The 26,989-nt window shown below is 38.2% G+C and overlaps 2 protein-coding genes and 1 pseudogene across 2 annotated transcripts; 1 reads left to right on the forward strand and 2 right to left on the reverse strand.

Annotated features, from left to right (window-relative positions):
- Nucleotides 1-1,849: 1,849 nt before the first annotated feature.
- On the reverse strand, nt 1,850-5,952 carry LOC116312618 (stonustoxin subunit beta-like). Its single transcript, XM_031730073.2, has 3 exons — nt 5,949-5,952; nt 2,828-4,249; nt 1,850-2,620 (listed from the first exon to the last, which is right to left on the reverse strand). Exons 1-3 carry the CDS (start codon nt 5,950-5,952, stop codon nt 1,947-1,949), a joined length of 2,100 nt encoding a protein of 699 aa, XP_031585933.2. The 3' UTR covers nt 1,850-1,946.
- Nucleotides 5,953-10,181: 4,229 nt separating this feature from the next.
- On the forward strand, nt 10,182-11,967 carry LOC120436734 (major histocompatibility complex class I-related gene protein-like). Its single transcript, XM_039607595.1, has 3 exons — nt 10,182-10,524; nt 11,696-11,779; nt 11,858-11,967. Exons 1-3 carry the CDS (start codon nt 10,290-10,292, stop codon nt 11,965-11,967), a joined length of 429 nt encoding a protein of 142 aa, XP_039463529.1. The 5' UTR covers nt 10,182-10,289.
- A 9,506-nt stretch (nt 11,968-21,473) lies between these two features.
- Nucleotides 21,474-25,204, reverse strand: LOC116329860 (annotated as a pseudogene).
- Nucleotides 25,205-26,989: the final 1,785 nt, after the last annotated feature.

The raw sequence follows: 26,989 nt of genomic DNA on the forward strand, positions 1-26,989 counted from the left end.
TTCATTACTCGAAGCTTTTCAACACAGTTCTCTCTGGTGACATCTGGTGGCCAAAAATATGAAGAGCAGCTTGAATCCACAAAATAAAACCAACTGCTTCATAATGATTGCTCACTCTACAGAGTGGAATTCTGTCTGATATTGTGTTGCTTTAAACGTGTATTCTTTGGGGTGACAAAAACGTTGTTTATTTCTTTAATAAATAATTTTGATCAGTAAACATTCCTTGTTTAAATATGCACCATGAAGTGGTCTTTCTTTGCTTGTGATTTCTTGATGTTGGTAAATACAATAATTGAAAAATACCACTTTACATAGAATATACATATAATAATGTACAACACATTATGGAGTATGCTTCTGCTGTGAGGTCCCGCCTCCATGTACTTATGCAGTTAATCGCTAGACGGGTATTTTATAAATAATATTACATTAGGGAAATTTTCCTATACATATTTTCGACCTGGGGGTAGAATTGATTGGGAACTGGAAAGGGAAAATGCTTATGAACCTATGGGCAGAAATCTGTGCCATCAGAAACTGAATATGAATAAGTTAAATTTGAATTTGAATTGCTCGGATTGAATCTGAATTGTAACTTGAATAAAAGCTTTTGAAAACTGAATTTGAATTAGTCTAATTTGAAATTGAATTTATGGTTTGAAAATGATCATCACTAAATTGAAATTGAATTTTATATTTTGAAAATGAATTGATTTGCTTTGAAACTGCATTTTATCCTTTAAAAATTCAGCTCTCGAATAATTTCAGTTTCACTTCTCACCATTCAATTTCAGTTCCAAAATTCAGTTTTTTGGGACTTACATCCTACTTCGAATTGGAACAGTACTTGGTCTCCGACTGATGACGTATCACGAGTACACGAGAACGCAAGTACGCACAAGTACGCATATTGATAAACGCCCAGTGTGATGATTTTTTTGACACACGCACCGGAGCGTCAGCTTCAAGCGGGCCATCACAAGGATAATTCAAGTTCAACTTTTTAATTCGTTAGAGACCTTCAACTGGGAGTCTCTTTTTTGATATAATTTTTTAAGAATTCAAATTGTATTTATAACATAAATACAATGTAATTTTCTCTGTAGTAAATCATGGATTTCATAAGCAACATACTATAGTTGTTTATAAAAGCATAACGGCAAAAAATAAATAAATAAAACAATATAGAGTGTTATCTTCATTTTAGATGTCAAAAAAAGTATTTGCAGCTCCCAGTGTTTTCTTTTCTGTGGAAACCAGGTCTAAATGGCTCTTTGGGTGTTCAAGGTTGCTGACTCTTAGACTCAGGGGCAGCGGTACTTACAATACCTATAGCAGAAATACTTGCAAATACTAAGGGCAATGGTTGTTGGTTTGAATGATGCAATAGCTGTGCTTAGGATGTTGTGATATTACACAGCAATACTAATCTGTAGGTGTTATAGAATGAATAAATCCACAGACAGGTTTTTTTAAAGGTTTTATTTACAAAGCCTTTTATTCAACCAGGTCAGGATAACAAAGACAGGAAACAGTCAAAAATTTAGATTACATTTCTCCTCAACCAAGTATTTACAAATATGGCACAAAATATCAGACCAATTAAATCTAGGTCATCACCGTGTGTCATACAGAAAGCATGTTGCTGTTTTTGTGGAGCATAGGCACTCCTTGGTGTGTAGCAAGCAGTGAGGAGACGGCAAAGCATGGACAAAGAAGCTGTATCAAAGCACTTATCATCATATCTCGTTTTTGCATTGCACAGAAGTCCGTCACACCTATTGCTCGGTCACCCTAGAGTTGGCCAATGGCTGGAGGTGGAAGTCCGAGCAATGCTCAATCAGCAATGCTCAATCAGCACTCCTCCCTCACCACTGAAGCAACAAAGCAAAGGTGAGACTTTCCTCTACAAGTTCTTTGTTACAGAGCGCTTTACTTCTTTGTCAGTAAACAGGTGTATGCAAAATGTTTTCCATCATCTGACTAGCTGGACACAGGAAAACATAATTGGATGGGTAATAGATGTAAAACCCTGGGTAAACAGACTCTGAGAATTTGGTTTGAAAGGTGTACAGATGAACAAGTTTGTCACTATTAGAGGAAGCATCGTAGAAGGACAAAGTGCCTGCAGGCCAATCCAGATACACACCAACTCTGCGTAATCTAGTAAGAGAAAAGACCATCATGACCTTATTGTCATGGTATGCTACAAGCGTTTTATAAAATATGTCTACAAAAGGCATGAAGGATTTCATTTTAGACACAATTTTGTAAAGTGCGTCTCTCAAAGGAACAAAGGATTCACTTTTATCCACACCAAAATACCAGGATATCTTGTTACATCCAAGCTCTAAATCATCCATTCTTCCCTTCCTTCCGATTTCTTTGTATGCAACAGCTATGCGAACATCACTCGGCATATAACCAGCACTCCACTCTACTTCCCAATAGTGGCGACCAGTCAGCGGTTGCTTGCACAGAACCTGTGTATGTCTATCGAATCTCTCTGGGTGATCTGGATAGGTTTGCCACTTCCCACATGTTGCCTTCTTGTTGTCTTCAGATAGAGTGAGGTAGTTATTTGCAGTGTCTGGGTCCAGAGTGAGATGACAGTAATCTGAATGAAAGGGAAAAACACAAAAAAAAAACAAACACAATTTTCAGGAGTCATCTACATAATCATCCACTTCAGTCAAGTAACTTCTAACATTTAAAAAAAAAAAAAAAAAAAAAACACTATATTTGGTTTCTGTTGATAATTAAAACAATGCCTTTAGATATTTGATGATTTTGAAAACTAGCAATCTAGAAAGCAAATACTTACTCCAAAGAAAATGACTTCGCTTTTTTATAGTTCTGGGATCCCGAATCTTGGGCTTTGAAAAATGATCAGTAATCATTCTGCCATCCTTGTACTGATAAATGGTGGCTCCTTTGTAATTCTGGTGTTGTATAGCTGCTACAAGGAAACAGAGCTGGGTGCTGTTCTTGTATGCTCTGTAAAGATCCAAGAAAATGGCTGCTACTTCTTTCATATGATCCAAGGTATCGTCTAAATAATACCATGGGTCTTCACTGGCCATTGCATCAAGGTTGAGGTCAGCATTTTTCAAACCAGTGAAAACAAAGCAAAATGCATGATTTACACCTGTGGCAAGTACTGCTCTATCTAATTCTGACTTATTTTGAACAATCTTTATTCCCTCCATCATCCCTATAAAGGACCTGATGATGTTGATTTCTCTCTCTCTATAGTCAAGGCACTTGCTAAGATTTCCAAGACCGAATGGTGACTTGTCTAGGTCATCAAAAACGTCATTCAGTGAGCTCTCATCAACTCTACCTTCACGAACGGAGGGAAGCACTCTTTTCAGAGTTCGTTGGAAGTCAGATATTTTATCACTACACAACTTCTGAAAGTTTTGTAGGTACTTTTTAATTTGTGGGAAATGCTTCACCACCACCTCATCCAGAGACTCATTGCATCTCTCTTTCATCTCCTTTAGAGCTTCCAGAGTATCTTCAATCTTCCTTAGTGAGTCAACGCTGATGTCTTTCACCAGCTCTGCGCCTCCATATCCTAATGTCTTCAGTGGCGTCAGCCAGACTTTTATAGGAACAGCATTTTCACCCTTTTCCTTCAGGATCTTTGGCAGTTCTGCAATGGTCTTCATTGCTTCTTCAAATGTTGTAGGGTTGCTGTCCAGAATGAAGTCTCCAAAGAATTTACAGGAGAATTTCTTGCTCAGGTCTTTTTCTTCTTTAGTCAGCTCGATTTTAAGTTTCCCATCAACATGGATCTTCTTTATTAAAGCATCCATGCTTCCCTGGATATCCTTAACTTGGCTACTGTCTAACTTCTCACTATCAAATGCAAACAAGGCATTGGCCCCATAAAGGATACCAGTGACTATATGTGTAGCTGAGATACTTTCTATAATTTGTCTCTGCGGTTCATTTATGGTGCCAATTATAGATGCTGATAATTTTTTGAGGCTGGTGGTAGCTTGGTACTGAATAGTCACTCTGCTCTGATTCTTGAATGTCTTTTTATCTGTCAGATATTTGCCAGATCCTCCAACTTCTACACATCCACTAAGAAAACTGGCCTTCAAAGAAGGTTCTAAACCCAACAAGGAACATCTGGATTCAATGGAGTCGCAAGCAGAAGTTTCAAACGTGCTGCTTCTTTGAGGTCTCTCAACTGTGTGCTCTTGTAGAGTGCGATCATCCCACAAGGTCAAACCTAAAGAAATGGCAAAATGTTAGTTATCTTATGAAGGTTTTGGTAAAGTCAGGAAATAATGTGCAGCTCATGATTTTATGAGCCATTATTATCATCATTATGTTACAAGATCATAACTGTATTTTATGTGTGACTATTATTTCCTCCCTGCTTAAGAGCAGTATTGCTTATTCTAATTTGTATTTTCCCAAGCTGACTTGAACTTCCCATTGAGTTCAGGCCAGCTTCATGTTTTGCAAGCAACCTATTTGATCTTTGGGGAAAACATCTAGTCTTTCATTGATTTTAGCATCTTTAGCTTATAATAGATAAGTGCTTTAAGACAAATATTGTAATTTGGCACTTAACCTAACATTGTGTCTATAAATAAACATCAGTGACACCTGATTTTGTTTTGCTAAGATTTAGTGATAATTTATTTTTTTCCAGCCAGTTTGTAAATTCTTAATTCATGATTTACATCATCAATATTAATAATACTATTATTATTATTCATCCATTTGCCTCCGCTTATCCTTTTCAGGGTCGCGCAGGGGGGGGGGGATGCTGGAGCCTATCCCAGCTGTCATAGAGCAAGAGGCAGGGCACACCCCTGTACAGGTCGCCAGTCTGTCGCAGGGCCAACACACAGGGACAGACAACCATTCGCAATCACATTCACACCTATGGGCAATTTGGATTAATCAATTAACCTATCCCCACAAGCTGCATGTCTTTGGACTGTGGGAGGAAGCCGGAGTACCCGGAGAGAACCCACGCAAACTCCACATAGAAAGACCTCGGCCTGATGGTGGAATTGAACTCAAGACAAAACAGAAAAGCTTGGTTTTTTTTACTTTCTACTATTGAAATTCCATTTTTTTTACGAATAGAGTTAAAAAGCAAACAACAACAATACAAAAAAGTACCCAGTTTGAAAAATTCAATGCAAAATTTTATTTTTATTTTTTGTAATTTTACACCTTTATTTCTACAATTTAGGTACAGAGAGTTTTACTGACAGATTTCTTTCTTTGTTACAGCAGCTTTTTTCTTTATCATGCAGAAAACCATTTAAATATGTAACTTCTTTACACTGACAGAAAGGGAAGTTTTACGAGCCTGGCCTGCTTAAGATCAAAGTGTGCCGTATGTGTCCCACCATGTAATGTTTGACAGCCCTGGTGTAAAGGATGGAAATATAGCTATCAAGACAACTTGCGAAACACCTGCTTATTCAGTTTACAGAGAATAGTAAACCTCAGGGCAGCACATTAAGACAATCTACGGTCCCAAAGACTGTCTTACAGCTCACTCTATGATTTAAAACTTGCCTGACCCTCTGCAGGTACAAAAGAAAAAACAGAAAGAAAAACAAAAGAGATGCTGTTAGAGTTTTTCATTTTTTGGATGGAAACTGATGTAGCACGTTGCGGAGCGTCATTTACCTGGCAGGAAACATTGCGGCTCAAACGCTCAAAAGTTTGGTCATACTTTACGAGAACGGATGACAACAGGGCAACTTGCAAAGTAGATATTTCATGTAAGGGAGGAAACACTACGAGTATGAAAAAGCATTTGCTCACAAAACACGCGATAACCTTAAATGAATGTTGTGTTTTTAATTTAATTTAAAAAAATGAGAATCTATAAGAGAATCGATAAAGAATCGAATCGTTAAACAGAATCGAAAATGGAATCGTGAAAATCTTATCAATACCCATCCCTAGACAAAACTACAGGCCTTCCTGCAGGTGATTTCCTTTAAGGAAAATACACAATAGAATACTCACACCTTCTTTCATTTTCCCTAATTCGGCTTATAGTTTAACATTATAATATGTTAAACTATAAGGTGGCATCAGAAAAGAAATGTACTTAATTTAACACAACTTCCTAAATCATACATTGGAAACTTCTGTGTAGTTTCAATCTAAGTTTTCTTCTATCATCATTTCACCTTTCAGACTCTCATCTCATGTGATCCTCCACATCTCTTCTTCATCATTGTCACTTAGAGAGCCTTATGAAATCCTCCCCCTTCTTCATCAGCTCTGCCACCAGTATGTAAACTCCAGGGGATCCTGTTCTGCTTTCTATCATTGTAGGGAATCTGTTCTTCTATGTTTTTTTTTTCATTAGAGTCTAATTGAGTAATTGCTTATTCCTCAAATTCTTTTTTCTCCTTAAGTCATACTCTGTTCTTTCTCAGTGTTTTCTCCCTATTGAACTGCAATTAATAATTATGTTGCAAAACTTAGATTTTCATCTCTTCCTTTTCTTTTTCCACCACAGACAACATACCTCAGCAAATAAACCTCAGCAAGTGACAGCTATGCAGACAACACCATCAGTTTTAAAATGTGTACAGTCATATTTAGAAAATTATAGACTTCATTTTTGTTTTGTTTTAGTGGTTCTTCGCCCCTCCGACAGCCAAACCCATCTGTTCTCTGATTGGATTGTTACATTTGTGATTGACATGACATTGACCAATCAGATGAAAGGAAGAAAAATAGGGTCAAAATTCGTACTTGTAACTTGCAGGTGTTTTTTTGGATAAGTCCACACAAATCTTTTTTACACACACACAAATTCTTTTCACACATACAAATCCTGATTTATAAGTACAAAATATTTATGACCACATTTTGAGCCCATACAGGGTCAGTGTAAAATACAATCCTAGCTGTGTGAACAAAGCCTGGCTCCTTTAATCCTGCATGACAAACCTCAGGATGCAGGTTATTATTACTCTTTCCTGCTGGCACACCTGTCACACCTGAGAGTCAGCTAGAAACCTACAGTGACGTGGACATCATGCAAAGACTGCCAGACTCTGTAATACTGTAAATGATCAGTGACTCAGGTTAACAGCAAACTTTAAACAGTCCCTCTGTGTCTCTGTTTGTGCTGAACATCTGGAATCAGATTGAGTCAGGCTGCATTGACTGTGGGACTTTTCTGTGTTAAAAGTAGGTTGAAGACGGCTCAGAAACATTTGAAGATTAAAATTTAGCATTATGGCTGCTGGTGGTGTGTAAAGCCTCTACTCAGCTGTATTCTTGTTACTAATTTATGTTTGTTGTTGTTTAACACAGATTTCAGAAGAGCAAAGATGAGCACTGTTGCTTAATCCTTAATAGTTTAACTGGATTGGAAATCAAAAAATCCAGCTTCTTCTTCCACAGAAGTTTCATTTGTCAGTGTGGGACTGCTGAGTCACCTGAAGAACTCATTTCATTCATTCTCCACATGATGTTCATTTACAGAAATGTTTCACAGGAACTGATTCCTCCCAAAGGGTGAACTAGTGTGTTTCCATGGATTATCTCTGTATGAATGTACTTCTTAAATGAAGGCAAGTGTTTCTCCTGTCTTGTTCCTCAGGTACAGTATGTGATATTAGGGGAGGCGGTCATCACTGGGGGAAGAAAAGAAACAGACGTACTTCCAAGAGGGAGCTGCAGTGAGGACACAGCCTGGTCACTGAGGTCAGAAATTGAAACAGCTCAGGTTTATATTCTAGGGATTATATTCTAAATGTATTTATAAAGAAACCTTTAAATAATATTTGAAATAATAGTCATAATTATGATTATTATTAGAAATATCAAACATTTAAGTAGATTTTCTGTCACGCATATTGTGTTAGCCCTGCGAACTGACAGCCTGTCTTTGTCCTGTATCAGCTGGGATAGGCTTCATCCTGAATTGGATACATGAATTGTATTGAATTGTATTCCAATTATGTAATCTGATCATTTACAAACTCAAGGTATCTAATCAAAATGTTAGTAATAATTATAATGCTGTAAAGCACCTGTTCATTTTTTATTACAATTAGTTTCACATAAACGATGTGCCGGGAGTCCGCTGTTGGGTTTTGGACGAAATGCATTCTGGGATATATAGCTGTCCCAAGTCCACACCGATGCATGCTCGATAAAACGGGCGGATCGAGAACACATCCGGGACTTTTTCGCGTTCTCGGCTTGATGCGTACTTCGAATTGGAACAGTACTTGGTCTCCAACTGATGACGTATCACGAGTACACAAGAACGCAAGTACGCACAAGTACGCATATTGATAAACGCCCAGTGTGTTTCCACTCAGTCAGTGTCAGATCATCTGTTAACCTCACCACAGTTTTCATAGGTTTACTCCATTGTTTCTCTGTGTTTCCTAGTTTACTCAGTGTTCATAGTTTGTCATAGTTTTTCACTGAGTGTCACAGCCTTCTGTTAACACAGTGTTCATAGCCTCCTTAGTTTCCCTAGTTCCATGTTTTTCTTCTGCAATCAGCCAATAAAGGCTCGCTTTATTTTTGAAACTACGTTTTTGTCTCCACCGTGTCTGCATCTGGGTCTACCTCTTTCCTCAAACCGGCGCACCCTGCCGTGACAGTGATAGATAATAGATAAGTAGTGATACAGAAAGACAGACTTATGAAATACAGTATATGCACTTCAGATATATGTGCATTACAATATAGTCTACAGTACTGCAAGAGTACCATCTGCAACAACCTAGCCTACAGTAACAGTAGGCTTGTGGGCATAGAATTGTCCTCGAAGAGTCGCTGCTGAAAGTGTATGTCGGTTACACTTGCGCATCCTGATATTGAAGATCTTTAACTCTTGCAAAGTTTTGCTCAAAAGGTTTGATCACATCATTAGAAACGTGTTCAGTTGCTGTGTGTAAAAGATGACAGCTGTGTTGACGTTGTGTTTACATTTTGCTGCCAGTGTTTACAGTTTTGCAACACATATGTGAAATGTGTTTAGTGAGTAATAATGTGTTTAAGGTTTTGAAAAAAAGAGTGGATGAGTTTTGCAAATTGTGTCTAAGTACCTGAACAGTGTTTAAGGTTTGGCCAAAAGAGTGTTTGATTCGAAAAATAAGTTAGGCCACGAAGAATTTGGTTTAGAGAATGAAGTTTAGTGTTTTAGCAATTCAGAAAAACTGTAACTCTAACTGCAGTAAATATACCTTAAATGTTTTTTTTTATTTTCATTGTTTTGTACTTTTTGTAGCCTGAAATTTGCTCAGGTGTGATTTTGCCTGATTCTTCCACACAGTCTTCAAATCCTGAAGGTTCTGTGGGCCCCTGCTATGAACTCTGAGCTTAAGTTCTTTCCATAGAGTTTTCAGTTGGATTCAGGTCAGGTCATTGGCTGGGCCATTCTAGCAGCTTTATATTCTTTCTCTGAAAACAGTTGAGAGGTTCCTTGGCTGTGTTTGAGATCATTGTCTTGCTGAAACATCCACCCTAATTTCATCTTCATCATCCTGGTAGATGGCAGCAGATTTTTTATCAAGGATGTCTTGGTACATTTTTCCATTCATCCTTCCTTCAGTTATATGAAGTGTGCCAGTTCAACATGCTAAAAAGGGCCTCACACCATGATGTTCCCACCTCCAAACTTCATTGTTGGTCTGGTGTTTTGGGGATTATATGCAATGCCTTTGAAACCCAAACATGGTGTGTATTATGGTGTGTATTACTATATATTGAACTATCTATATATTCTCCCAGTATTTCTAAGGTTTGCCTAAATGTTGTTCAGAAAATTTTAAATATACTTTACTGCTGAAGAAAAAGCATGTTGTAATGCCAAATTAGAAATTCTTCTGTAACTGATGCCATCAGTATATCTTGCAAAAATAAGGTAGCAAAGGTCTTGAAAGCTCACTGATTTTTACCCATCGTGAAATGTTTCTTGTGTGACACCTTGATGATGACACACCTTTTTATAGACCATCAGTTGGGACTGAACCAGCTGAAATTAATTTACACTAAAGTTTAATTCTCCATGTATTAATGTTAGGCTTTGTATAGATTTATAATACATCTGTTGTCCAAAATTTGTGAGGGATATGAGGGAATTTCGGGCCAGGTCAAAACTGACCTGAACCACTCTGTGAAGGCATAGTGTGTGAATAGTATTTTGAAGGCAATTCCTCTCTCCAGTTCTTCCTTCAGTGTCTCTCCTCCAGAAGACTCCCTCCTCTCCAGTCAGCTGCCACGCTACAGGTTTCTATCCTGACAGAGCCGTGATGTTCTGGAGGAAAGATGGAGCAGAGATTCATGAAGGTGTGGACCACAGAGAGATCCTCCCCAACAATGATGAAACCTTCCAGATAACTGTTAATCTCAACGTTTCATCAGTCAGACCAGAAGACTGGAAAAAATACGACTGTGTGTTTCATCTCTCTGGTGTTGAGAACAACATTGTAACCAAATTGGATAAAACAGTGATCAGAACTAATTGGCATGAAAACAACAGGATGGGTGAGAGAAACACATTTAATTCATTTTGTTTTCTGTTACTATATGTGGTGTTTGAATGTTTTGTCCACCTTCGTGTTTGAACTCAGGGAATTCCCAAGCATTTTTTTTCATTGCCCTTAAGATTAATTCTATTTTAATTTCACATTCACTGTTTAGACCATGCAACCCTGACAGTAATCCTAGAATTTCAAAATTCCTCACATGTTTCCAGTCAGTAAAAAAAAATCATGTTGATTTATGTTTGGCCTCACAATTGGAGAACTGTTACTGAATGAATTTAGGGGTTTTATGGGGTGAGGAAAAAGGCACACTTACATAAATGCCCCCTACACTAAATTTCTTTAGTTGACATTCATCCTGTTAAATTTTAAAGTGTTGCATTCATATTTTCTTCCTGCACACTGAGTATATTAAAGTGGCTGAGGTTTGTCCAGAGCCAATCCCACTGTCTTCTCAATCAGCAGTCATTGCTACACTGATGCAACTAGTGCCACGAGTTTGCCACGGCTGTTGAGGAGGTTTAATTTGCAGGTTTAATTTGAAGTTGTCCAAGATAACCTCCTAAATAGCTGCAGTCTCCTCCACCCCTGTAACCTTCTGTTCATTGACATATGTAATGTGTTCTTCTGCATAGTCTTGAGGTGAATTATAACTGAATAGTTGGTGATTGGATTGGTGGGTGCCAAGGCATGGCCACACACCGGTGTGCCATGCACATTTCACCTCTGGGAGTCCAACCTGCTCAGAGATCACCTGCACATCTAATGCCCAGTTTCTGTGGTGCACCATGTAGAGGAAAGGCGGGAGTCTTGACAGAGGAGAGGCTATGTACTGGCAGGAGGGACTTCAGCACACTGCCCTCTTTTTCACTTTTTGGCCCAGCCAGCCAGCCAGAGAAGCAAACAGTAGATGCATCCCCAAAATGACAGCAGTGATAAATAATATCCTACAATATTTCAGGACCACTTTGGTTCCTAAATTGCTTTTGTGTGGGGGAAAAACTTTCCCACCCTTGTTTTATTTTCATACTCATAATAATTTCACAGCAGTACAGCCTCATATAGAGTTGATACTTTGTTTTTTCCCCTTATCAATATGTGATTTAAAGATGAATGGATCTCATAGTAATGGGTTCATCTCTGTATTTTGTCTTGTTTTTTCTTCTGAGCAGAACTCCTCTCCATCATTGTTGTTGTTGTTCCTGTTCTCATCACCGTTGCTGCTGTTGGATTTGTTGTTTACAAAAAGAAGAAAGGTGAGAGATTCAAATGGGCTGAGCTGTTGCTCTAATAAAACTGAACATGTCTGTAATTATGTTTCCTTTTTATTTCAGAAAAGAAATTGCACCTTGTAAGTAAAATATTTTACAATTTTACTTTGATCTATGGATTTAAAAAAGGTTGTGTTAATATTGCACAAGAGAGTCTTATTATATACGTATAAATCCAGACTAGCGCCATTTGGGAAGCTATACACACCTGCAGTTAAACACATTAAAAGCAAAGATGTCACAGACTTTGATCTTGGACCCAGGATTTTGATGGTTTGTTTGATTTTGGATTTTTTTTCCTTGTTTTCTATTTGGTGGGTTTGGTTGGAGTTTATGGAGTTTTGTTCCTTGTGACTTTTTAAACTTAGTTAACAAGTGTTGTTCCTTCTGTGTTGTTCATTATTACAACCTTATCTGTGTGCATTCGTATATTGTTAAGTCTCTCCTTTAGTTTAGTATCCGTGGTTATCTTTTCGTATTGTATGATTTTCTTTGTCATCTCTGTTCTTAGTTCATTTATGTTCATTTGTATTGAGGCTTTTAGTTCTTATACTCGGGTTTGTCTTGTTATCTTTCTGGTAATTCTGAACATTTGTGGTTAAATTTTTTTAGTTCTGGTTGTTTAGCTCTGATGGGGTGGATGTTTAGACACCTTAATGTTCAAAGGCCTCTCCTGCCTTTGTATTGGCTTCAGTTCAACACACTCCTTAAGAGAAGAAGATCATTGATCATTTTAATTTATTATTAACAAATTGTTTTTGAACGATCAGTGATTACAGCATGTGATCCCAGCTGCCTTAATACGTTTTTTGTTGTCTTAATAAACCAAATGTTGACTGTCTCACAAACTTTTTTTTAAAATTTAGTTTTGAGTCAGAAGCTTTAATCAACCAAAAACACTGTTCTAAATCACTTCATGCTGGCTTGGGTCCGGAGCACAACGTCCAGTTTCTGCCCAGATAATACATTGCACCAGAGTCTTAGCTCTTAAACAGAGCTCCCAGTCAATATGTCATAAAATATGGTTTGGGTACTATAAAGCACATTTAACACACCCATCTGATATGGATTCACTTACTTATTCACTTAGTTACTGTATTTAAGATGATGTCTGCGGTCTGTTTTTAGATCTGTTCTGTCATTTAAATATGAAATTGTAATATTTAATTATTTCATATTATTTAATTGTGCATCATGAGCTTACCTGCAGATGCAGTCTGACATAGAAGGAGCGGCACCATTAGCTTCTTCATGTGTTGATAATTGGAGTTGAACTGCAGAACTAACCACCCCTGCTAGCATGTAGTGATAGGGCCTTAGCTCATGAGGCCCAGCAGAATACCACCCACCCTGTGGACACAGTACTCAGAGGAAGCTCTGTAAAAGTCCAGTGCAGTTTGGATCTTGTTGAGTTTCAAAAGCAATGATGATGATTTGGCAAACATTGCTAGATTCAATTCACTCAAGAATGGATTTGTGTATGAAAATCGTCATCGCCATTTGAAAAGGCTGGAAGTCACAAATATAGATTATCATGTATGTGTTCTAGTGTATCATCATAATATAACTCAATTGGCACTTGGTTGTCAACACAGAACCTTTCGTGATCTTGTTTGTATAATTATGACTGATTCTTTATAAAGTTACATTCAGTGCCATCCTGCACACTGAATTAATAAGAGAGATTTCACCATGTTGAACTGCTGTGGTCTCTTAACAAAGGGTGCAAATATTTTCTAACCTCATGCATAATTTGATGTAAATGGCAATAATTCAACAGTGACCCCCAGGTTCTTGTATACTGGTAATTATTTTAACAGGATTAATCTAGATAAAAGTATAAACTTAAATATAGCGTTACATCTTTGGTACTTAGAAACAACTTCCTTCATGCTCCCCTAAAGGGAGGGAGCATGTAATCGGTTCTCTTTGTCTGTCTGGTCACACCAAATATGAAAATCAGTGAAAACTTTATTTCACGCACAATTTTTATGGATCGTGTTCAAACTTCAGAAAAATATACTAGGCCTTGTGGGACAAGAGTATTTAGGTTGGCTAAGCATTTGACCTTGACCTTCGTTGTTAGTGTCCAAGGTCAAAGTTGACCTTGAAAAAAACTTTGAAGACACCATGTCAAGTAATATATCATGAAAGGGCATGGAGAGAGCTCTATGACATCACAATGAAAGACAAACAAACACAATGCATGAATATATTTTAAAATCTCAGGTTTTTACAGCTTATAGAAACCAAAGATTTCAGGCAATTCCGCATGTTGTAATTAAGGTTATTATCGTTAACGAAAACTAACGAAATAACGAATAAAAAACATTTTCGTTAACGGAAATAAAAATAAAAACGAGACTTTGCAATAAAAGGAAAACTAACTAAAACTGAAATGACCGTTCACAAAACTAACTAAAATTAACTGAATTTATAGAGAAAATGTGTTTAGTTTTCGTTGATGTGTATGTGTCATACGTTAGTCTAGGGTGAGAATGAAGTGTATTTTCCAGGTTATGTTCTTGCTGTGCCTCATTATGCCAGCAGGTGGCAAGTACCTCAGTCGGGTCGTCTGTGTTGCTGCTCCGTCCACGCGTAGCATCATGTCAACAAAAGTCGGGAGAAAGCGTCAGAGTCCAATTTGGGATTACTTTGAATATGACTGTGTTTTGGATAAAGCAAGTGTCTTGTAGTGGAACGAGACAAATTATGAGGGACACAGATTGACACTCATCTGAAAGGTCTCATCACTAACTAACCAATAAATGTTTCACTTTGGGACAAAATGTTTATAACTTTAGTAAACAAGTAAATAAAATATATAAACATTACAGTTTTTTCTGAATTAAACCCTAAACCCTTAGACCCTAACTGTGATTCTTATAGCACAATTTCTAAAACTATTAATACTTATAGCAAAACCACTCACTGAGTTTGCAAAACTAAAAGCACAAACACTGCTTTGCACTCAGTTTGCCATTTTGTAACACACACTTTGCAAACCTGTAGCTACAATCCACTGCACAGCACTCTTTTTGCAGAACTATAAACACAACTCACTGCTTTACACTTAATTTCCAAATGATCAACGCACTCCTAGCAAAACTATACACATTTAAGGCCATTATTTACACTATTTTACCAACTGTCTGGCACACTGTCACATGTGAAAACTTTTTTTAGATAATTAGTTCACTTTGCAATCAGCCTAAGCACTATAATACAGGTAAGCTGTGTGGAGTACAATGGAGGGAGCAGGAAGAGTGAGAAGTAGAGGAGGCTAAGGAAGAGGACGTGGAGGTGAAGAAGTAGGATGAGGAGGATGGCAAGGACAAGGAGGAGCAAGAGGAGGACGAGGAGGGGGGAGAGGAGGACCAGGAGGGGGGAGAGGAAGGGTAAGAAGAGTAAGAAATAGAATTGCTGATGACATCAGAGCTACAATAGTGGACATGTAATCAACCATGGAATGACCCTGAGGGAAGCTGGCCAACGGGTTCAGCCTAACTCGAGCTGCTACACTGTAGCAAGCATCATAAGGACATTTTGAAATGAGAATCGGTTAGTACAGTCACTTTGCACTAAGATTTGTAGCACTGCCATATGCCAATGAGAAACACAACAATACCATAGATGTAAAAATACTGAAATTGTTACTTTACAAAATTGCTAGATGACCAGAAGCTGGGGTAGAGGAAGCATGTTCACTGCAGACAAAGAAACCCATATAGTCAATATGGCGATTGCAAATAATCCTATACTTGGAAATAAACACTTGTGTTTGTTTTGATGTGTGTGAATAAACACCAGTACTTGCAGTTTGGATCCCTCTATGCTTACGGATCTATGACAAAAGTATGAGCTCAAACTGACATGGCCTACCTTGTGCACAGAGAAAGCTAAAGCCAGATGTGTTTTTTATTCATACCATCAGTGTGTAGTTGGTGCATTGTGTGCTTATTAATGTGATGGCTTGTGTTAACTGTTGGATACAAAAATAAAAGGTGTACAAAGGTGTGGAGAGTTAAGCAAGGGTTATTTGCTTTTACAAGAAAACTACAATGTTTTGCTGATTGGGTGAAGAGTTTTCTTATTTGTGTGTAGAGTTTTGCAAAAATAGCCAATAGTTACAAAAAATGTGCTCAAGCCATCAGAAAAAACTGTAATCAGAAATAAGATTAATTCAGTATGATTCAGTTCAAATATGATTATTAAGGTTTTAGTAAAAGTGACATAAGACTCTACAGCAGGTGTGTGATAAATTATGAAGTATGTACAATGATATGTGTACTTTTGAATACTTACAAATGTGTGTACCCAAACCTGAACAAATAATGATAATTAACACACACATTTATAAGTTTAGCTTCACAAATCTGATCCCTGACACTTTAGAAAAAAAAAACCCTGTGCATAAAAATGTCTATGAATATTGATGTTTTTGCAGACCATGCCAGTGCACAGATCACCTGATTATATCACCTGATTTATTTGAGCTTGGAAGGGACGACAAATATAAGCTGCATTGAAGTGCTAATGGATATTGGATTTCCCCCGAATCCCTGTTTTTTGTTTTTACAAAAAAAAAAAAAAATGGCCCTGAGAGCTCATCACCTCTCAACTAGATCACATTAAGCTTTTAAATTTAATATTTGATAAACAACAGGTCGTTAGTCTGCTCTCGTAGGAGAATGTTGACATGAACATTAAACTGCCAGATACTTCCGAGGATGAGTGACAGTGATGTCTGTTCTCTCATCTAAACACTGACTGGTTTACCAGCACAAGAATGTCCACCCTGTAACAGCAGCTTTTTTTAAACATATATTAACTTCCATATACTACTGTGTAGTGTATCTAATTGGTAAATGTACCTGCTCTAGTTGAAGGGGTGACGACTTATTGTATTTATTTAGAAAATGAAACATTCATTCCATTTGTCTTGATGCATGCTTAAAAATCCAGGTCAGAAGATTAATACAAACATCCTGCACAGTGTTGGGCTGTAAGCACAACCCCCACCTGTGGACGTCGGGCCCTCATGCCACCCTCATGGAGTCTGTTTCTGACCGTTTGAGCAGACACATGCACATTTGTGGCCTGCTGGAGGTCATTTTGCAGGGCTCTGACAGTGCTCCTCCTGTTCCTCCTTGCGCAAAGGCAGAGGTAGCGGTCCTGCTTCTGGGTTGTTGCCCTCCTACGACTGCCTACACGTCTCCTGATGTACTGGCCTGCCTCCTGATAGCGCCTCCATGCTGTGGACACTACACTGACAGACACAGCAAACCTTCTCGCCACAGCTCACATTGATGTGACATCCTGGATGAGCTGCACTACCTGAGCCACTTGTGTGGGTTGTAGACTCCGTCTCATGCTACCAGTAGAGTGAAATCACCACCAGCACTCAAAAGTGACCAAACCATCAGGCAGAAAGCATCGGTACTGAGAAGTGGTCTGTGGTCACCACCTGCAGAACCACTCCGTTATTGAGGAAGTCTTGATACTTGCCTATAATTTCCACCTTTTTTCTATTCCATTTGCACAACAGCATGTGAGATTGATTGTCAATCAGTGTTGCTTCCTAAGTGGGCAGTTTGATTTCACAGAAGTGTGACTGACTTGGAGTTACATAGTGTTGTTTAAATGTCCCCTTTATTTTTTGAGCAGTGTATACATTTCCACTAAATTAGATTTTTTTTTTTTTTGTGGTATTGACAAACCTCTATGACAACAGCTCAGCAGATCAGATGGATCCTGAATCTCACTCAAATTCACTTTACATTAAATATGATCTTTGGCCTCATTTCATGTCTTCTATCTGAATGCAATTTCTGATATTATTTGTTTGTATTCGCATTCAAGTTAACCTATTTGTGACACAGGTTTTAATAAAGAAAATTATCGGTGGAATAATGTTCAGATTGTGCCTAATAGTTGTCATGACCAATGGGGCTTTACATAAATTTTGTCAAATTTGGGCATAATAGACATTTTTGGTTATTACATCCACATATTTAATATGTTTGCTGAGCTAAAGTATAGAAGATGAAATATCCCAATATTTTATTTATAAAGCAGTTTTTCTCAACTCTTGCAAATTTTTTCACAAAATGAAAAAGAATTAGAACTAAAACACATTACACATTACACATTACTCCTACACCATCGAGAGCGTCCTGACGGGAAACATCTGCACCTGGTTTGGGAACAGCACCAAGCAGGACAGACGAGATCTGCAAAGAGTGGTGCGCTCGGCCGAACGCATCATTCAATCAGAGCTCCCTGACCTGCTGTCCATCTACACCAAGCGGTGCAAGTCCAAAGCTAGGAAGATTATGATGGACCTCTCCCATCCCAACAATGGACTCTTCTCACTGTTGAGGTCTGGGAAGCGCTTCCGCTCCCTTAAGGCCAAAACAGAGAGAATGAGGAGGAGCTTCTTCCCCCAGGCTATTCGGGCCCTGAACCAGGTGTAGGACTGGACTCTCCCACACACATCACATCACTATAAGACTGGACTCTCACACACATCACATTAACACACGCACCACTACACATTTCCTATAATTTATAATCTTTATAATCTCTTTCTGCTATTTGCACATTTTTACTGTAAATTTCTAAGTTAATTTGTAAATTTTGTAGTAACCTGTAAATTGTAAATACTGTAAAACTTTTTTCTGTCATTTAATGGTCGGGCATTGTACAGCTACAAGCATTTCACCCCTATGTCATACTGTCTATGGTTGTGTGTGTGTGACAAATAAAATTTGAATTTGAATTTGAATACAAAAGATGTAAGACTACACATGAAACACTCATAAGGTAGCTACTCTGATATGAACTGTTCGACAATTTAGCAGCTCTAATGGCAAAGGATCACATACACTTATTATTCATTTTATTGCTAAGTTAGGTTACTGTGTTGTGTTGTGTTGTGTTGTGTTGTGTTGTACATAGTGCCAATGTGGGACAGTTTTCCAATTTCATTGTACTATCGTACTATGTATGAGTGTACAATGACAATGAAGAGTTATCATATCTTATCTGTCTCCTGTTTACAACCCCAAAAACCTGAAATAACCACGAAAGCTGCATTCACAGAATACTTTAATACAAGAGGTTTGGATTAACATGTTTAAATCTCTTAGTGCTATGTACTCTCTGTCACAGTCTATGGAAGTTGAATAATGGACCCAAATGTAGACACGTGGAAATGAAACTTAACTGAGGATAAGCTGTCTATTCAAAAACTGGTGAGCAACACAAATCAAAAGGCAAGAGGGAACTGAGGCTAAACTAACTGGACTACACTGGAAGAACTAAACTGGACTACAATGGGAGAACTAAATAAACTGGACTACAATGGGAGAACTAAATAAACTGGGCTACAATGGGAGAACTAAATAAACTGGACTACACTGGGAGAACTAAACTAAGTTAAACCAGTTAAACACAATTACCTGAACATGACACATGAAGAACAGACAACCTGACAATGAACAAAGGAAAACTCACACACTTAAAACACAGAGGGGTGATGAGGGAAGTGGAAACACATGGGAACAAAGCTGGGACGAACAGACATAACGAACCAGGGGAAACAAAACTAAACACAATGAACACAAAACGAGAGACTGTCAAAATAAAACACTAAGACGCAAACTAAAACACACAGCAAGACACAGGCAGGAACATTAGAAGAGGATTGACTGGGAGACAGAGGAAGGAAACACAAAGAGCGAAGGGAGACGAGTCATGGAGGGAAAGAGAGAGAGCTGGAGAGAGAAGGAGAGACACAAAACGGGCTGTGGAGAACATACATAAATACACACGAGAGACAGGGGTAACATGGAAACACAAGGAAGGCAACAATAAATAGAAAAAGGGAAACAAGACACAAGGACACACACACCCACAGACCCAGGGAAAGCGAGGGACACAGGACAACGACACAAAGGAAACCTCAAAAACAAGAAATTAAACTGAGATCACAGGAAAACTCTGCAGCAATAACAAGAATAATATTCAGGACTGACTAGTGAAACTTAAATCATAATAGCACAGAAATACTCAAACAAAATAAACTCAAAAGCTTAGTCCAAGTCCCAGAACCTTGACAATATCAGGAATCTGTATGCTCCCAGCTAAAGCCAGAAGGCAATTTACAACATTCAGAGTGAGAAAACTATGAATCCATTTAAATCAGTGATAGATAGAAATGTTCAAATTCTGAAGATTAAAAAAACAAGAAAAAACATCAGAGAACATTTTTTATTAGAGCATCAAAGCTCAGCTCAAGTCACATTGTACAAATACGCAAATATTGTGTAATGTTTTTAAATGGTTTGGTGTAACTACAAATTACAGTGTGAAAATATTATAGCTGAAAAAAATTGAAAAAACAAAAACTGAAGCAGCATTCTTTACTTAAACCAAAATAAAAAAGTATATGAACTATTTTTAATCAAAATAAAATTTAGAATTAAAATGAAAGAAACACAAATAAATATATAAAATTAATAGGAACAAAATCTAATTGTAATGTTTCAACCAACTGTTGCCAAGTCCTTGTTCATAGGGGGTCATGTGATTCAGTGCATCTTCAATCTGGAGAATTTTCACTGGCAGATTTGTTTACTTATTTCAATATCTTGTATTAAGTGAAAAAATCTGCCAATTGAGCAACTGAAAATTCTCCAGATCCAATATGCACTGTCTAAAAACAAGTTCCTTTATCTCACTGAAATGTTACTCTGCAGCTGATTGTGAGAGGCCAAACGGACTGCAACTTAAGAAAACACCAGCAATAAGAAAAATGCTGCAAAAGCACACAAAACACAAAATAGGAAAAATGACAACGGAAAAGGGAAAAAACTAAACAGAAATAGGAAGAACGAAAACTGAAATAGAAAAAAAACAGATTTCCAAAAGCACAAGGGAAGTGTTTCTGGGGAGACAATAACCCGACGGACCAGTTGCAGGAACCCAAAACATGGTAGGTGTGTTTTTATCATGATTCATATAATACTGATGACGGTTTTTCTGGCTAATAGTTAGGCTAACAAACTTACCTCTCATCTTTTCTTTCCTAACAAAACCGATAGATCCACCACTTCTTTGAAGTGTCTTCTGTCTATTTTGGTTCCTGCAACTGGTCCGCCGGGTTATTGTCTCCCCAGAAACACTTCCCTTGTGCTTTTGGAAATCTGTTTTTTCCTATTTCTGTTTTGTTTTTTCCTAGTGGGGCGATCGTGGCTCAAGAGTTGGGAGTTCGCCTTGTAATCGGAAGTTTACCGGTTTGAGCCCGGCTTGACAGTCTCGGTCGTTGTGTCCTTGGGCAAGACACTTCACCCGTTGCTCACTGTTGGTGGTCAGAGGGCCGGTGGCGCCAGTGTCCGGCAGCCTCGCCTCTGTCAGTGCGCCCCAGGGTGGCTGTGGCTACAATGTAGCTTACCATCACCAGTGTGTGTGAATGGGTGAATAACTGGATATGTAAAGCGCTTTAGGGTCCTTAGGGACCAGAAAAGCGCTATATAAATACAGGCCATTTACCATTTTTCCGTTGTAACTGTATGTTTTTGATCTAAGGACATAGCCCAGAGGCGGTCAAAGATGAAGATCATGTGACCTCACAAATCAAATCCAGCAAAATAAGGGCTAGTCATTTTTATAGAACTATATAATGAAATAATAAAATGACAAAATTTTATTTCCAAATGAGAGTGTTTTCATCCTTCAGATATTTTGGTGCCATTTGGAAAATACCACATGCTTTGTACATTTCTAATTTCTCAATAAAATTAAACACTTCAGTTCTAACAAACGGTCATCATCAGATACATATCCATCAATAAAGCTAGTTTTGCTTTGTAGAAGACTTGTGATACCACTGCATCGATACCATGACTACATACTGAAGCAAAATAAAATCACAAATGCATGAAATGTACACACAGGTGCTGCATACAGATGTCTGACCATGCACTAATTTACAACAAGTGCAGCAGAATGTGATCATTACCTGTGCCTAATTTATTCACTGGTGTTTTTAACATATGTATTTGAAACACTGAGGTGACAGCAGCAGCTGGAGGAAAGTCATACAGAGAGCGGAGTGAAGAACTTCTTAGGACAGTCAGCTTTGTGGATTTAGTCTCTCAGACTGCTCAGAGCCATCGTCAGGAGCTGGAAGATCAAAAGCATACAGTTTACACATAATTTAGCCTTTTCAAGGGTGTAATTTATAGTGATTATTGAATACATGGCCCTTGCTTCCCAGCTATGAAAGTGAGAGGGAGATCAGTGCTGTTCAAGTGATCAGATCATGTGTAACAAAAAAGAACAAGTCTGTACTTTGTTTTCAATTAAATAATGCATATTATATCTCTAATAAATGTTCTACATTACTTACAGGATGCAGAACATTTGGCTGAAACAAACTAAAATAAACCATATGTGTTGTAATTTGTTTTTAATTTGTTGTTTCTTGATTATGCAATTATTTTGTGTCAATCTCCTTTTAAATTTGATTATTTTCTTCTCACCTCATCATTCTACTGCCCTATAATCATTTTACTTGACATGAATTTGAACTAAACTTTAGATTTCTCACATTTTTTATTTATGTAGGTCAAAAATGTCACAGCTGTGATGATGGTGAAAGCTAGAACAATCACTGCAGCACCGATGAAGGTTCCCATGTCAGTGGGCTTTTCTGTTGAACAAAATATGACAACACTTATAATACTGAACAAAAAATGTGTGCAGTTACTAAAGAATAAGTGGAGAGAAAATCAAGGACCTGATAGTTGATGAGTCTGACATCTCTGAATGTCACACAAAGCCATCAAAACAGCATTACTTAAGCATTAGTTACGCGTCTTGTACACTCTAAAGTAGTGATACACCATAATGCAAATGGTACTTCATTACTTTAACCCAGTATGAGATCCCATTTTTACGCCAGACTTATGCAACACTTGTAAAGACTTGTCTTTATTGATCGATAAGAATGGCATTTAGGAATTAAATTTGACAACTAAGCTGTTTAGTTAACAACTTCATAATATCAAACTGCAGTTTTCAAACCCTGCAGGATCCAGTCTTACCCCAGTTGGTCCTGATCGCTGTTTTGTCCAGTTTTGTGATGATGTACTCGTTCACACCAGAGAACTGAAACACACAATCGTACCTCTGCCAGTCTTCAGGTGTGACTGATGAAAGTTTCAAATCAACACTCAACTGGAAGGTCCCATCATTGTTGGGGAGGATCTCTCCGGGATCCACACCTTCATGGATCTCCTCTCCATCTTTCCTCCAGAACATCACGGCTCTGTCAGGATAAAAACCTGTAGCATGGCAGCTGATGGCAGAGGAGGGAGTCTTCTGGAGGAGAGACACTGAGGGAAGAACTGGAGAGAGACTGGCAGTTGTCACATTCTTTTTTTGAATTTCATTTTACTTTTAAAGCAAGAAATCCATATTAATTTTCTGTTCTATTATGTTTCATCAGATTCTGTAATTCTACCTGCAGTCTGCAGAAAGCTCCTGCCATACTGCAAATACTCCTTTAAAAACTCAGGGCACAGATGGCCTAAAAAGGTTTTGTTTAATTTTAATCGATCTTTTTGAGCATCCCATCTCAGTTTGGTGAGGACAGCCTGTGGTTTTGGAGTGATCCATGTCAGTGTCTGCAGGTCCAATGCTAGAAAGTCTTCTCCATCATAACTGTACAGATTGAACCCATTAATCTCACCAGTCTCATCATTCCACTCACAGCCATTCATCCTCTGCATGATATGAACACCTGAAAAGAGAGAAAGTAACAGTAACTGTGGTAAAGCAGTAAGATGTCAGCACAGCATAGTGAAACTGCACCTTTGGGACAAATCAACATTACAAAAGTAACAAGTGAAACAAATCAGTACCTTCAGTTTGGTTGAAACGTTGCCTCAAAGTCTCAATGGTAGCCTTGAAGAATTGATGACTGTCATTAGATTGGAAACTATACCACTCCAGGTGCCAAGGATGATCTTCAAAGAATTTAATCCAGTCTTTCTTTAGCTCTGCTCCTCTTACACTGTTGAAGTCACCTATCTGAACTTCATCAACAAGTGCACCAGCCGAAAACTCTGGGATACTCTGGGATACTCTGGACTTCAGAGGTTTGAGTGGAGAAAAACTTCAGGGAGTGTTTTACTGTAAAATTGGCAGGACAAAATCAGATGACATTTGTATTATATACTTTCTGTACCATTTAAGAAGGTTAAATAAAAACTAAAACTTGGTTTAGATTCATCATTTTAATTAATGAAATTAACACCTTTAAATCTCAATCTTGAGAGAGAGAATGGCCATTCAACAGGGCACTGATAGTAGTGTCTGAAGATGAACAGCACAGTCAATTTTAAATACAGTCAAGCAGATGTAACCAGATGTACCCTTGACCTTCTCCAGAAAAGGAGAGATGTTATAACCTTATCTCCTATTACAGTTTTTGCCCCTTGTCTCTTCCACCCATCCTCAAGGACACAGAACAAAAGACTTCACACCTGTTGAATTTGCCCCGACTGGGTGACACCAACTTTCTCAGAGTTGTAACTGTGTGTGTGCAATAAAGTTAAAGCTGAATGCTCCTTCATATGTGCACCTTTTAAATGACCCAAAAGTGATATTGCTAAAACATGTAATGAACACATAAAAGAGAAGAAACATTTTCATCACATAGTGTAAGTTAAAAAGATAAAACAGAAAATAAAATATCAAGTAACCTGCTTTTAGAATAAGTTAACTTTTTTTTATTGTAAATAAGCTAACTGTGTGTATAATGTTCTGTACTGATTTAATAACACTCTCTAGTGCTTTCCTTTCAGCTACAGTCCAGTTTGTGAAAAACACAAGGATGTCACAAGAGAGGATACTTTGAACAAAACATCTGTAAAAGCATAGCCACAGCTGCTGATCTAAAATTTCTCTTCTATATGCTTAAATAACTCCCTGTGTCTTTTTGACAAGTTAGGTGTTGTTAGTAGTCCATGTCAGGTGTAAAATGGCGACAGCTCATAGCAAAACTAAAAGACCAAGTCTCTTACAATGCAATTTGCTGTAAGTCAAGAGAAATATTTTTAAATAAAACTTAAATACACTTTAAATAAAATATCTTACCTGGAGATGCAGCATGAGAATAGAGCAGTAATATAAGCACACACTTCATCTGTTTTTCCATTTTCACATTCATTAAAACAAGAAAAACAACAGACAAAAAACAACTGCAAGTGGTTGCATGACTTGTTCAAGTTCTGTTTTCTGTTAGGCTGGGGCGAACTTGTCTGAGTCAGAAAAAATTAAACATTAAACCGACTGTGTGCCTCCAACAGTCTCTCTGTTTTTCCCATGGCATGCACACTGGATTCCACCTGAAAGCATAACAAGGACACAAGACAGGACACAAACTCTGGTTTCAGATACTTTAGAGAGATTTATTTTTTTTATAAATACTACTTCTGCTGCTTCAATTGAGTTGCAAAAGTCATCTTGGTTAATAAGAAAAAGAACTAAAACTGCAAAAATATAAAACATTATTATTTAGTAAAACTACATCCCCTATCTACTGCAGGTTTCAGGCAACTGAGTTACAAGTACTTATGCAAATAAATAATTTAATATGTTTTATTTCTTATAATTATAGCATCAAACTTGAAACCTGCACTGAAATTAGACTGTTTAAATGGAGCTACTTTAGATGAACAACTTAATGATAGAATTATGAGGACACACATTTGCGTTTTGGGGGATTTTTGTGGAAGTGGTTGCTATTAGTCTAAAATGAAGGCAGGCAGGTTACACAAGTCCAAGACCTTTTAATGCCAATGTGAATTTAAAGGATGCAAACTGCATGTATACAATTTTTTTTGTGTCATTAAATGTGTAATTCAAAGTCAGATTGATATTATGATTGAATGATTAAAAACAAAACCTAAAGTCCCAAGGGTCCCAATCGGGCTCTGCCACACTTCTTGGCTGTTAAGGGTCCGCTGAGTCCACCAGTGGGAGCCAGGCCAACAAAGTCCTTCGTGGTCTCCTCGCCACACCGCTCCAGCTTCCACTAAGCACAGGAGAGCAGCAGCAGTCACCCTTCTTAATTTACCGAGGCGTCTTTAAGAATTTTAACCACTTGAGAGTTACCACGCGAGGGCAGAGCTCCAAACTCTGCCTGCTGCTGCTCCGTGTCTTAAGTGTTTAGCTGGCGTCTCGCTACCACTGTGGAAGAAGTCTGCCGTCAACTGAACGAGAGCCGTCTCTCTCTTTTCCTGTGGCCGTGCCATGCCGGTAATTGCCGCTCTACATCTCTCACTGCTGTGGCTGCGCCTGCCACCACGCTACTCTGTGGCTCTCTCCTCCTTCCCTGCATCCAGCTGCGATTCCTTTTTCTGACCTGCCAAACTCTCTTATTGGCCTCTGGCTACCAACAAGGGAGGCCTGATTAATTGGTGTTCTCTGTGTCCTCCATGTGTATCTAATTAGTTATGGAAAGCAGGGGGGAGGAGTCTCTCCGGAAGATTCCCAATAAATACAGTAAAAACATGCAAAAAAAGGGAAAATGCTCTCAACATCAAACACAATAAAGCATGCAACAACTAGGCAAGAAAAATCCTTCTTCCCCGGATGACGTGCAACTCAGCGACTCAACTACCTGCTTACGTTCCAATTACTCCTTTCTCCATGGACTCATAGACCCTTGGACTTTTTCGCCCCTTGATTACAAGTAAGCATCCTGGCTAATTCTCACTCTCTGGACACTGGACAATCTCTCAACATCATTCCCTCAAAAGATCATCCAGGACTGCACCTCCTCTGTGACCCTAACAGTTTCCACCTTCCCCATTTTGCTTCCTCCTCACATCATATAACCCTCTGTGTAAGTAAAAATCAAAGGTAAAATTCTCTATGGTCCTCATTTGGGTTCTGCTCGTTGAGTACATTGTTATTACTAGTTTTGCTGGTTTGTGAGATTTGAAGATGGAAATGGAAATAATACATGAAAATAATATTGTAATCAAGAAAGAGGTCAATTTTGACAAAAAAAGTCTTTTATCCGCCTCTCTGTGAATCGCTACCTTATCTTGGTGGAGGGGCTTTGTGTGTCCCAGGGATCCCAGGGGCTATGTTGCCTGGGGGTGTTTGCCCCCTGGT

The sequence above is a fragment of the Oreochromis aureus genome, unplaced genomic scaffold (genome assembly GCF_013358895.1).
Source record: "Oreochromis aureus strain Israel breed Guangdong unplaced genomic scaffold, ZZ_aureus HiC_scaffold_101, whole genome shotgun sequence".
NCBI lineage: Eukaryota > Metazoa > Chordata > Actinopteri > Cichliformes > Cichlidae > Oreochromis > Oreochromis aureus.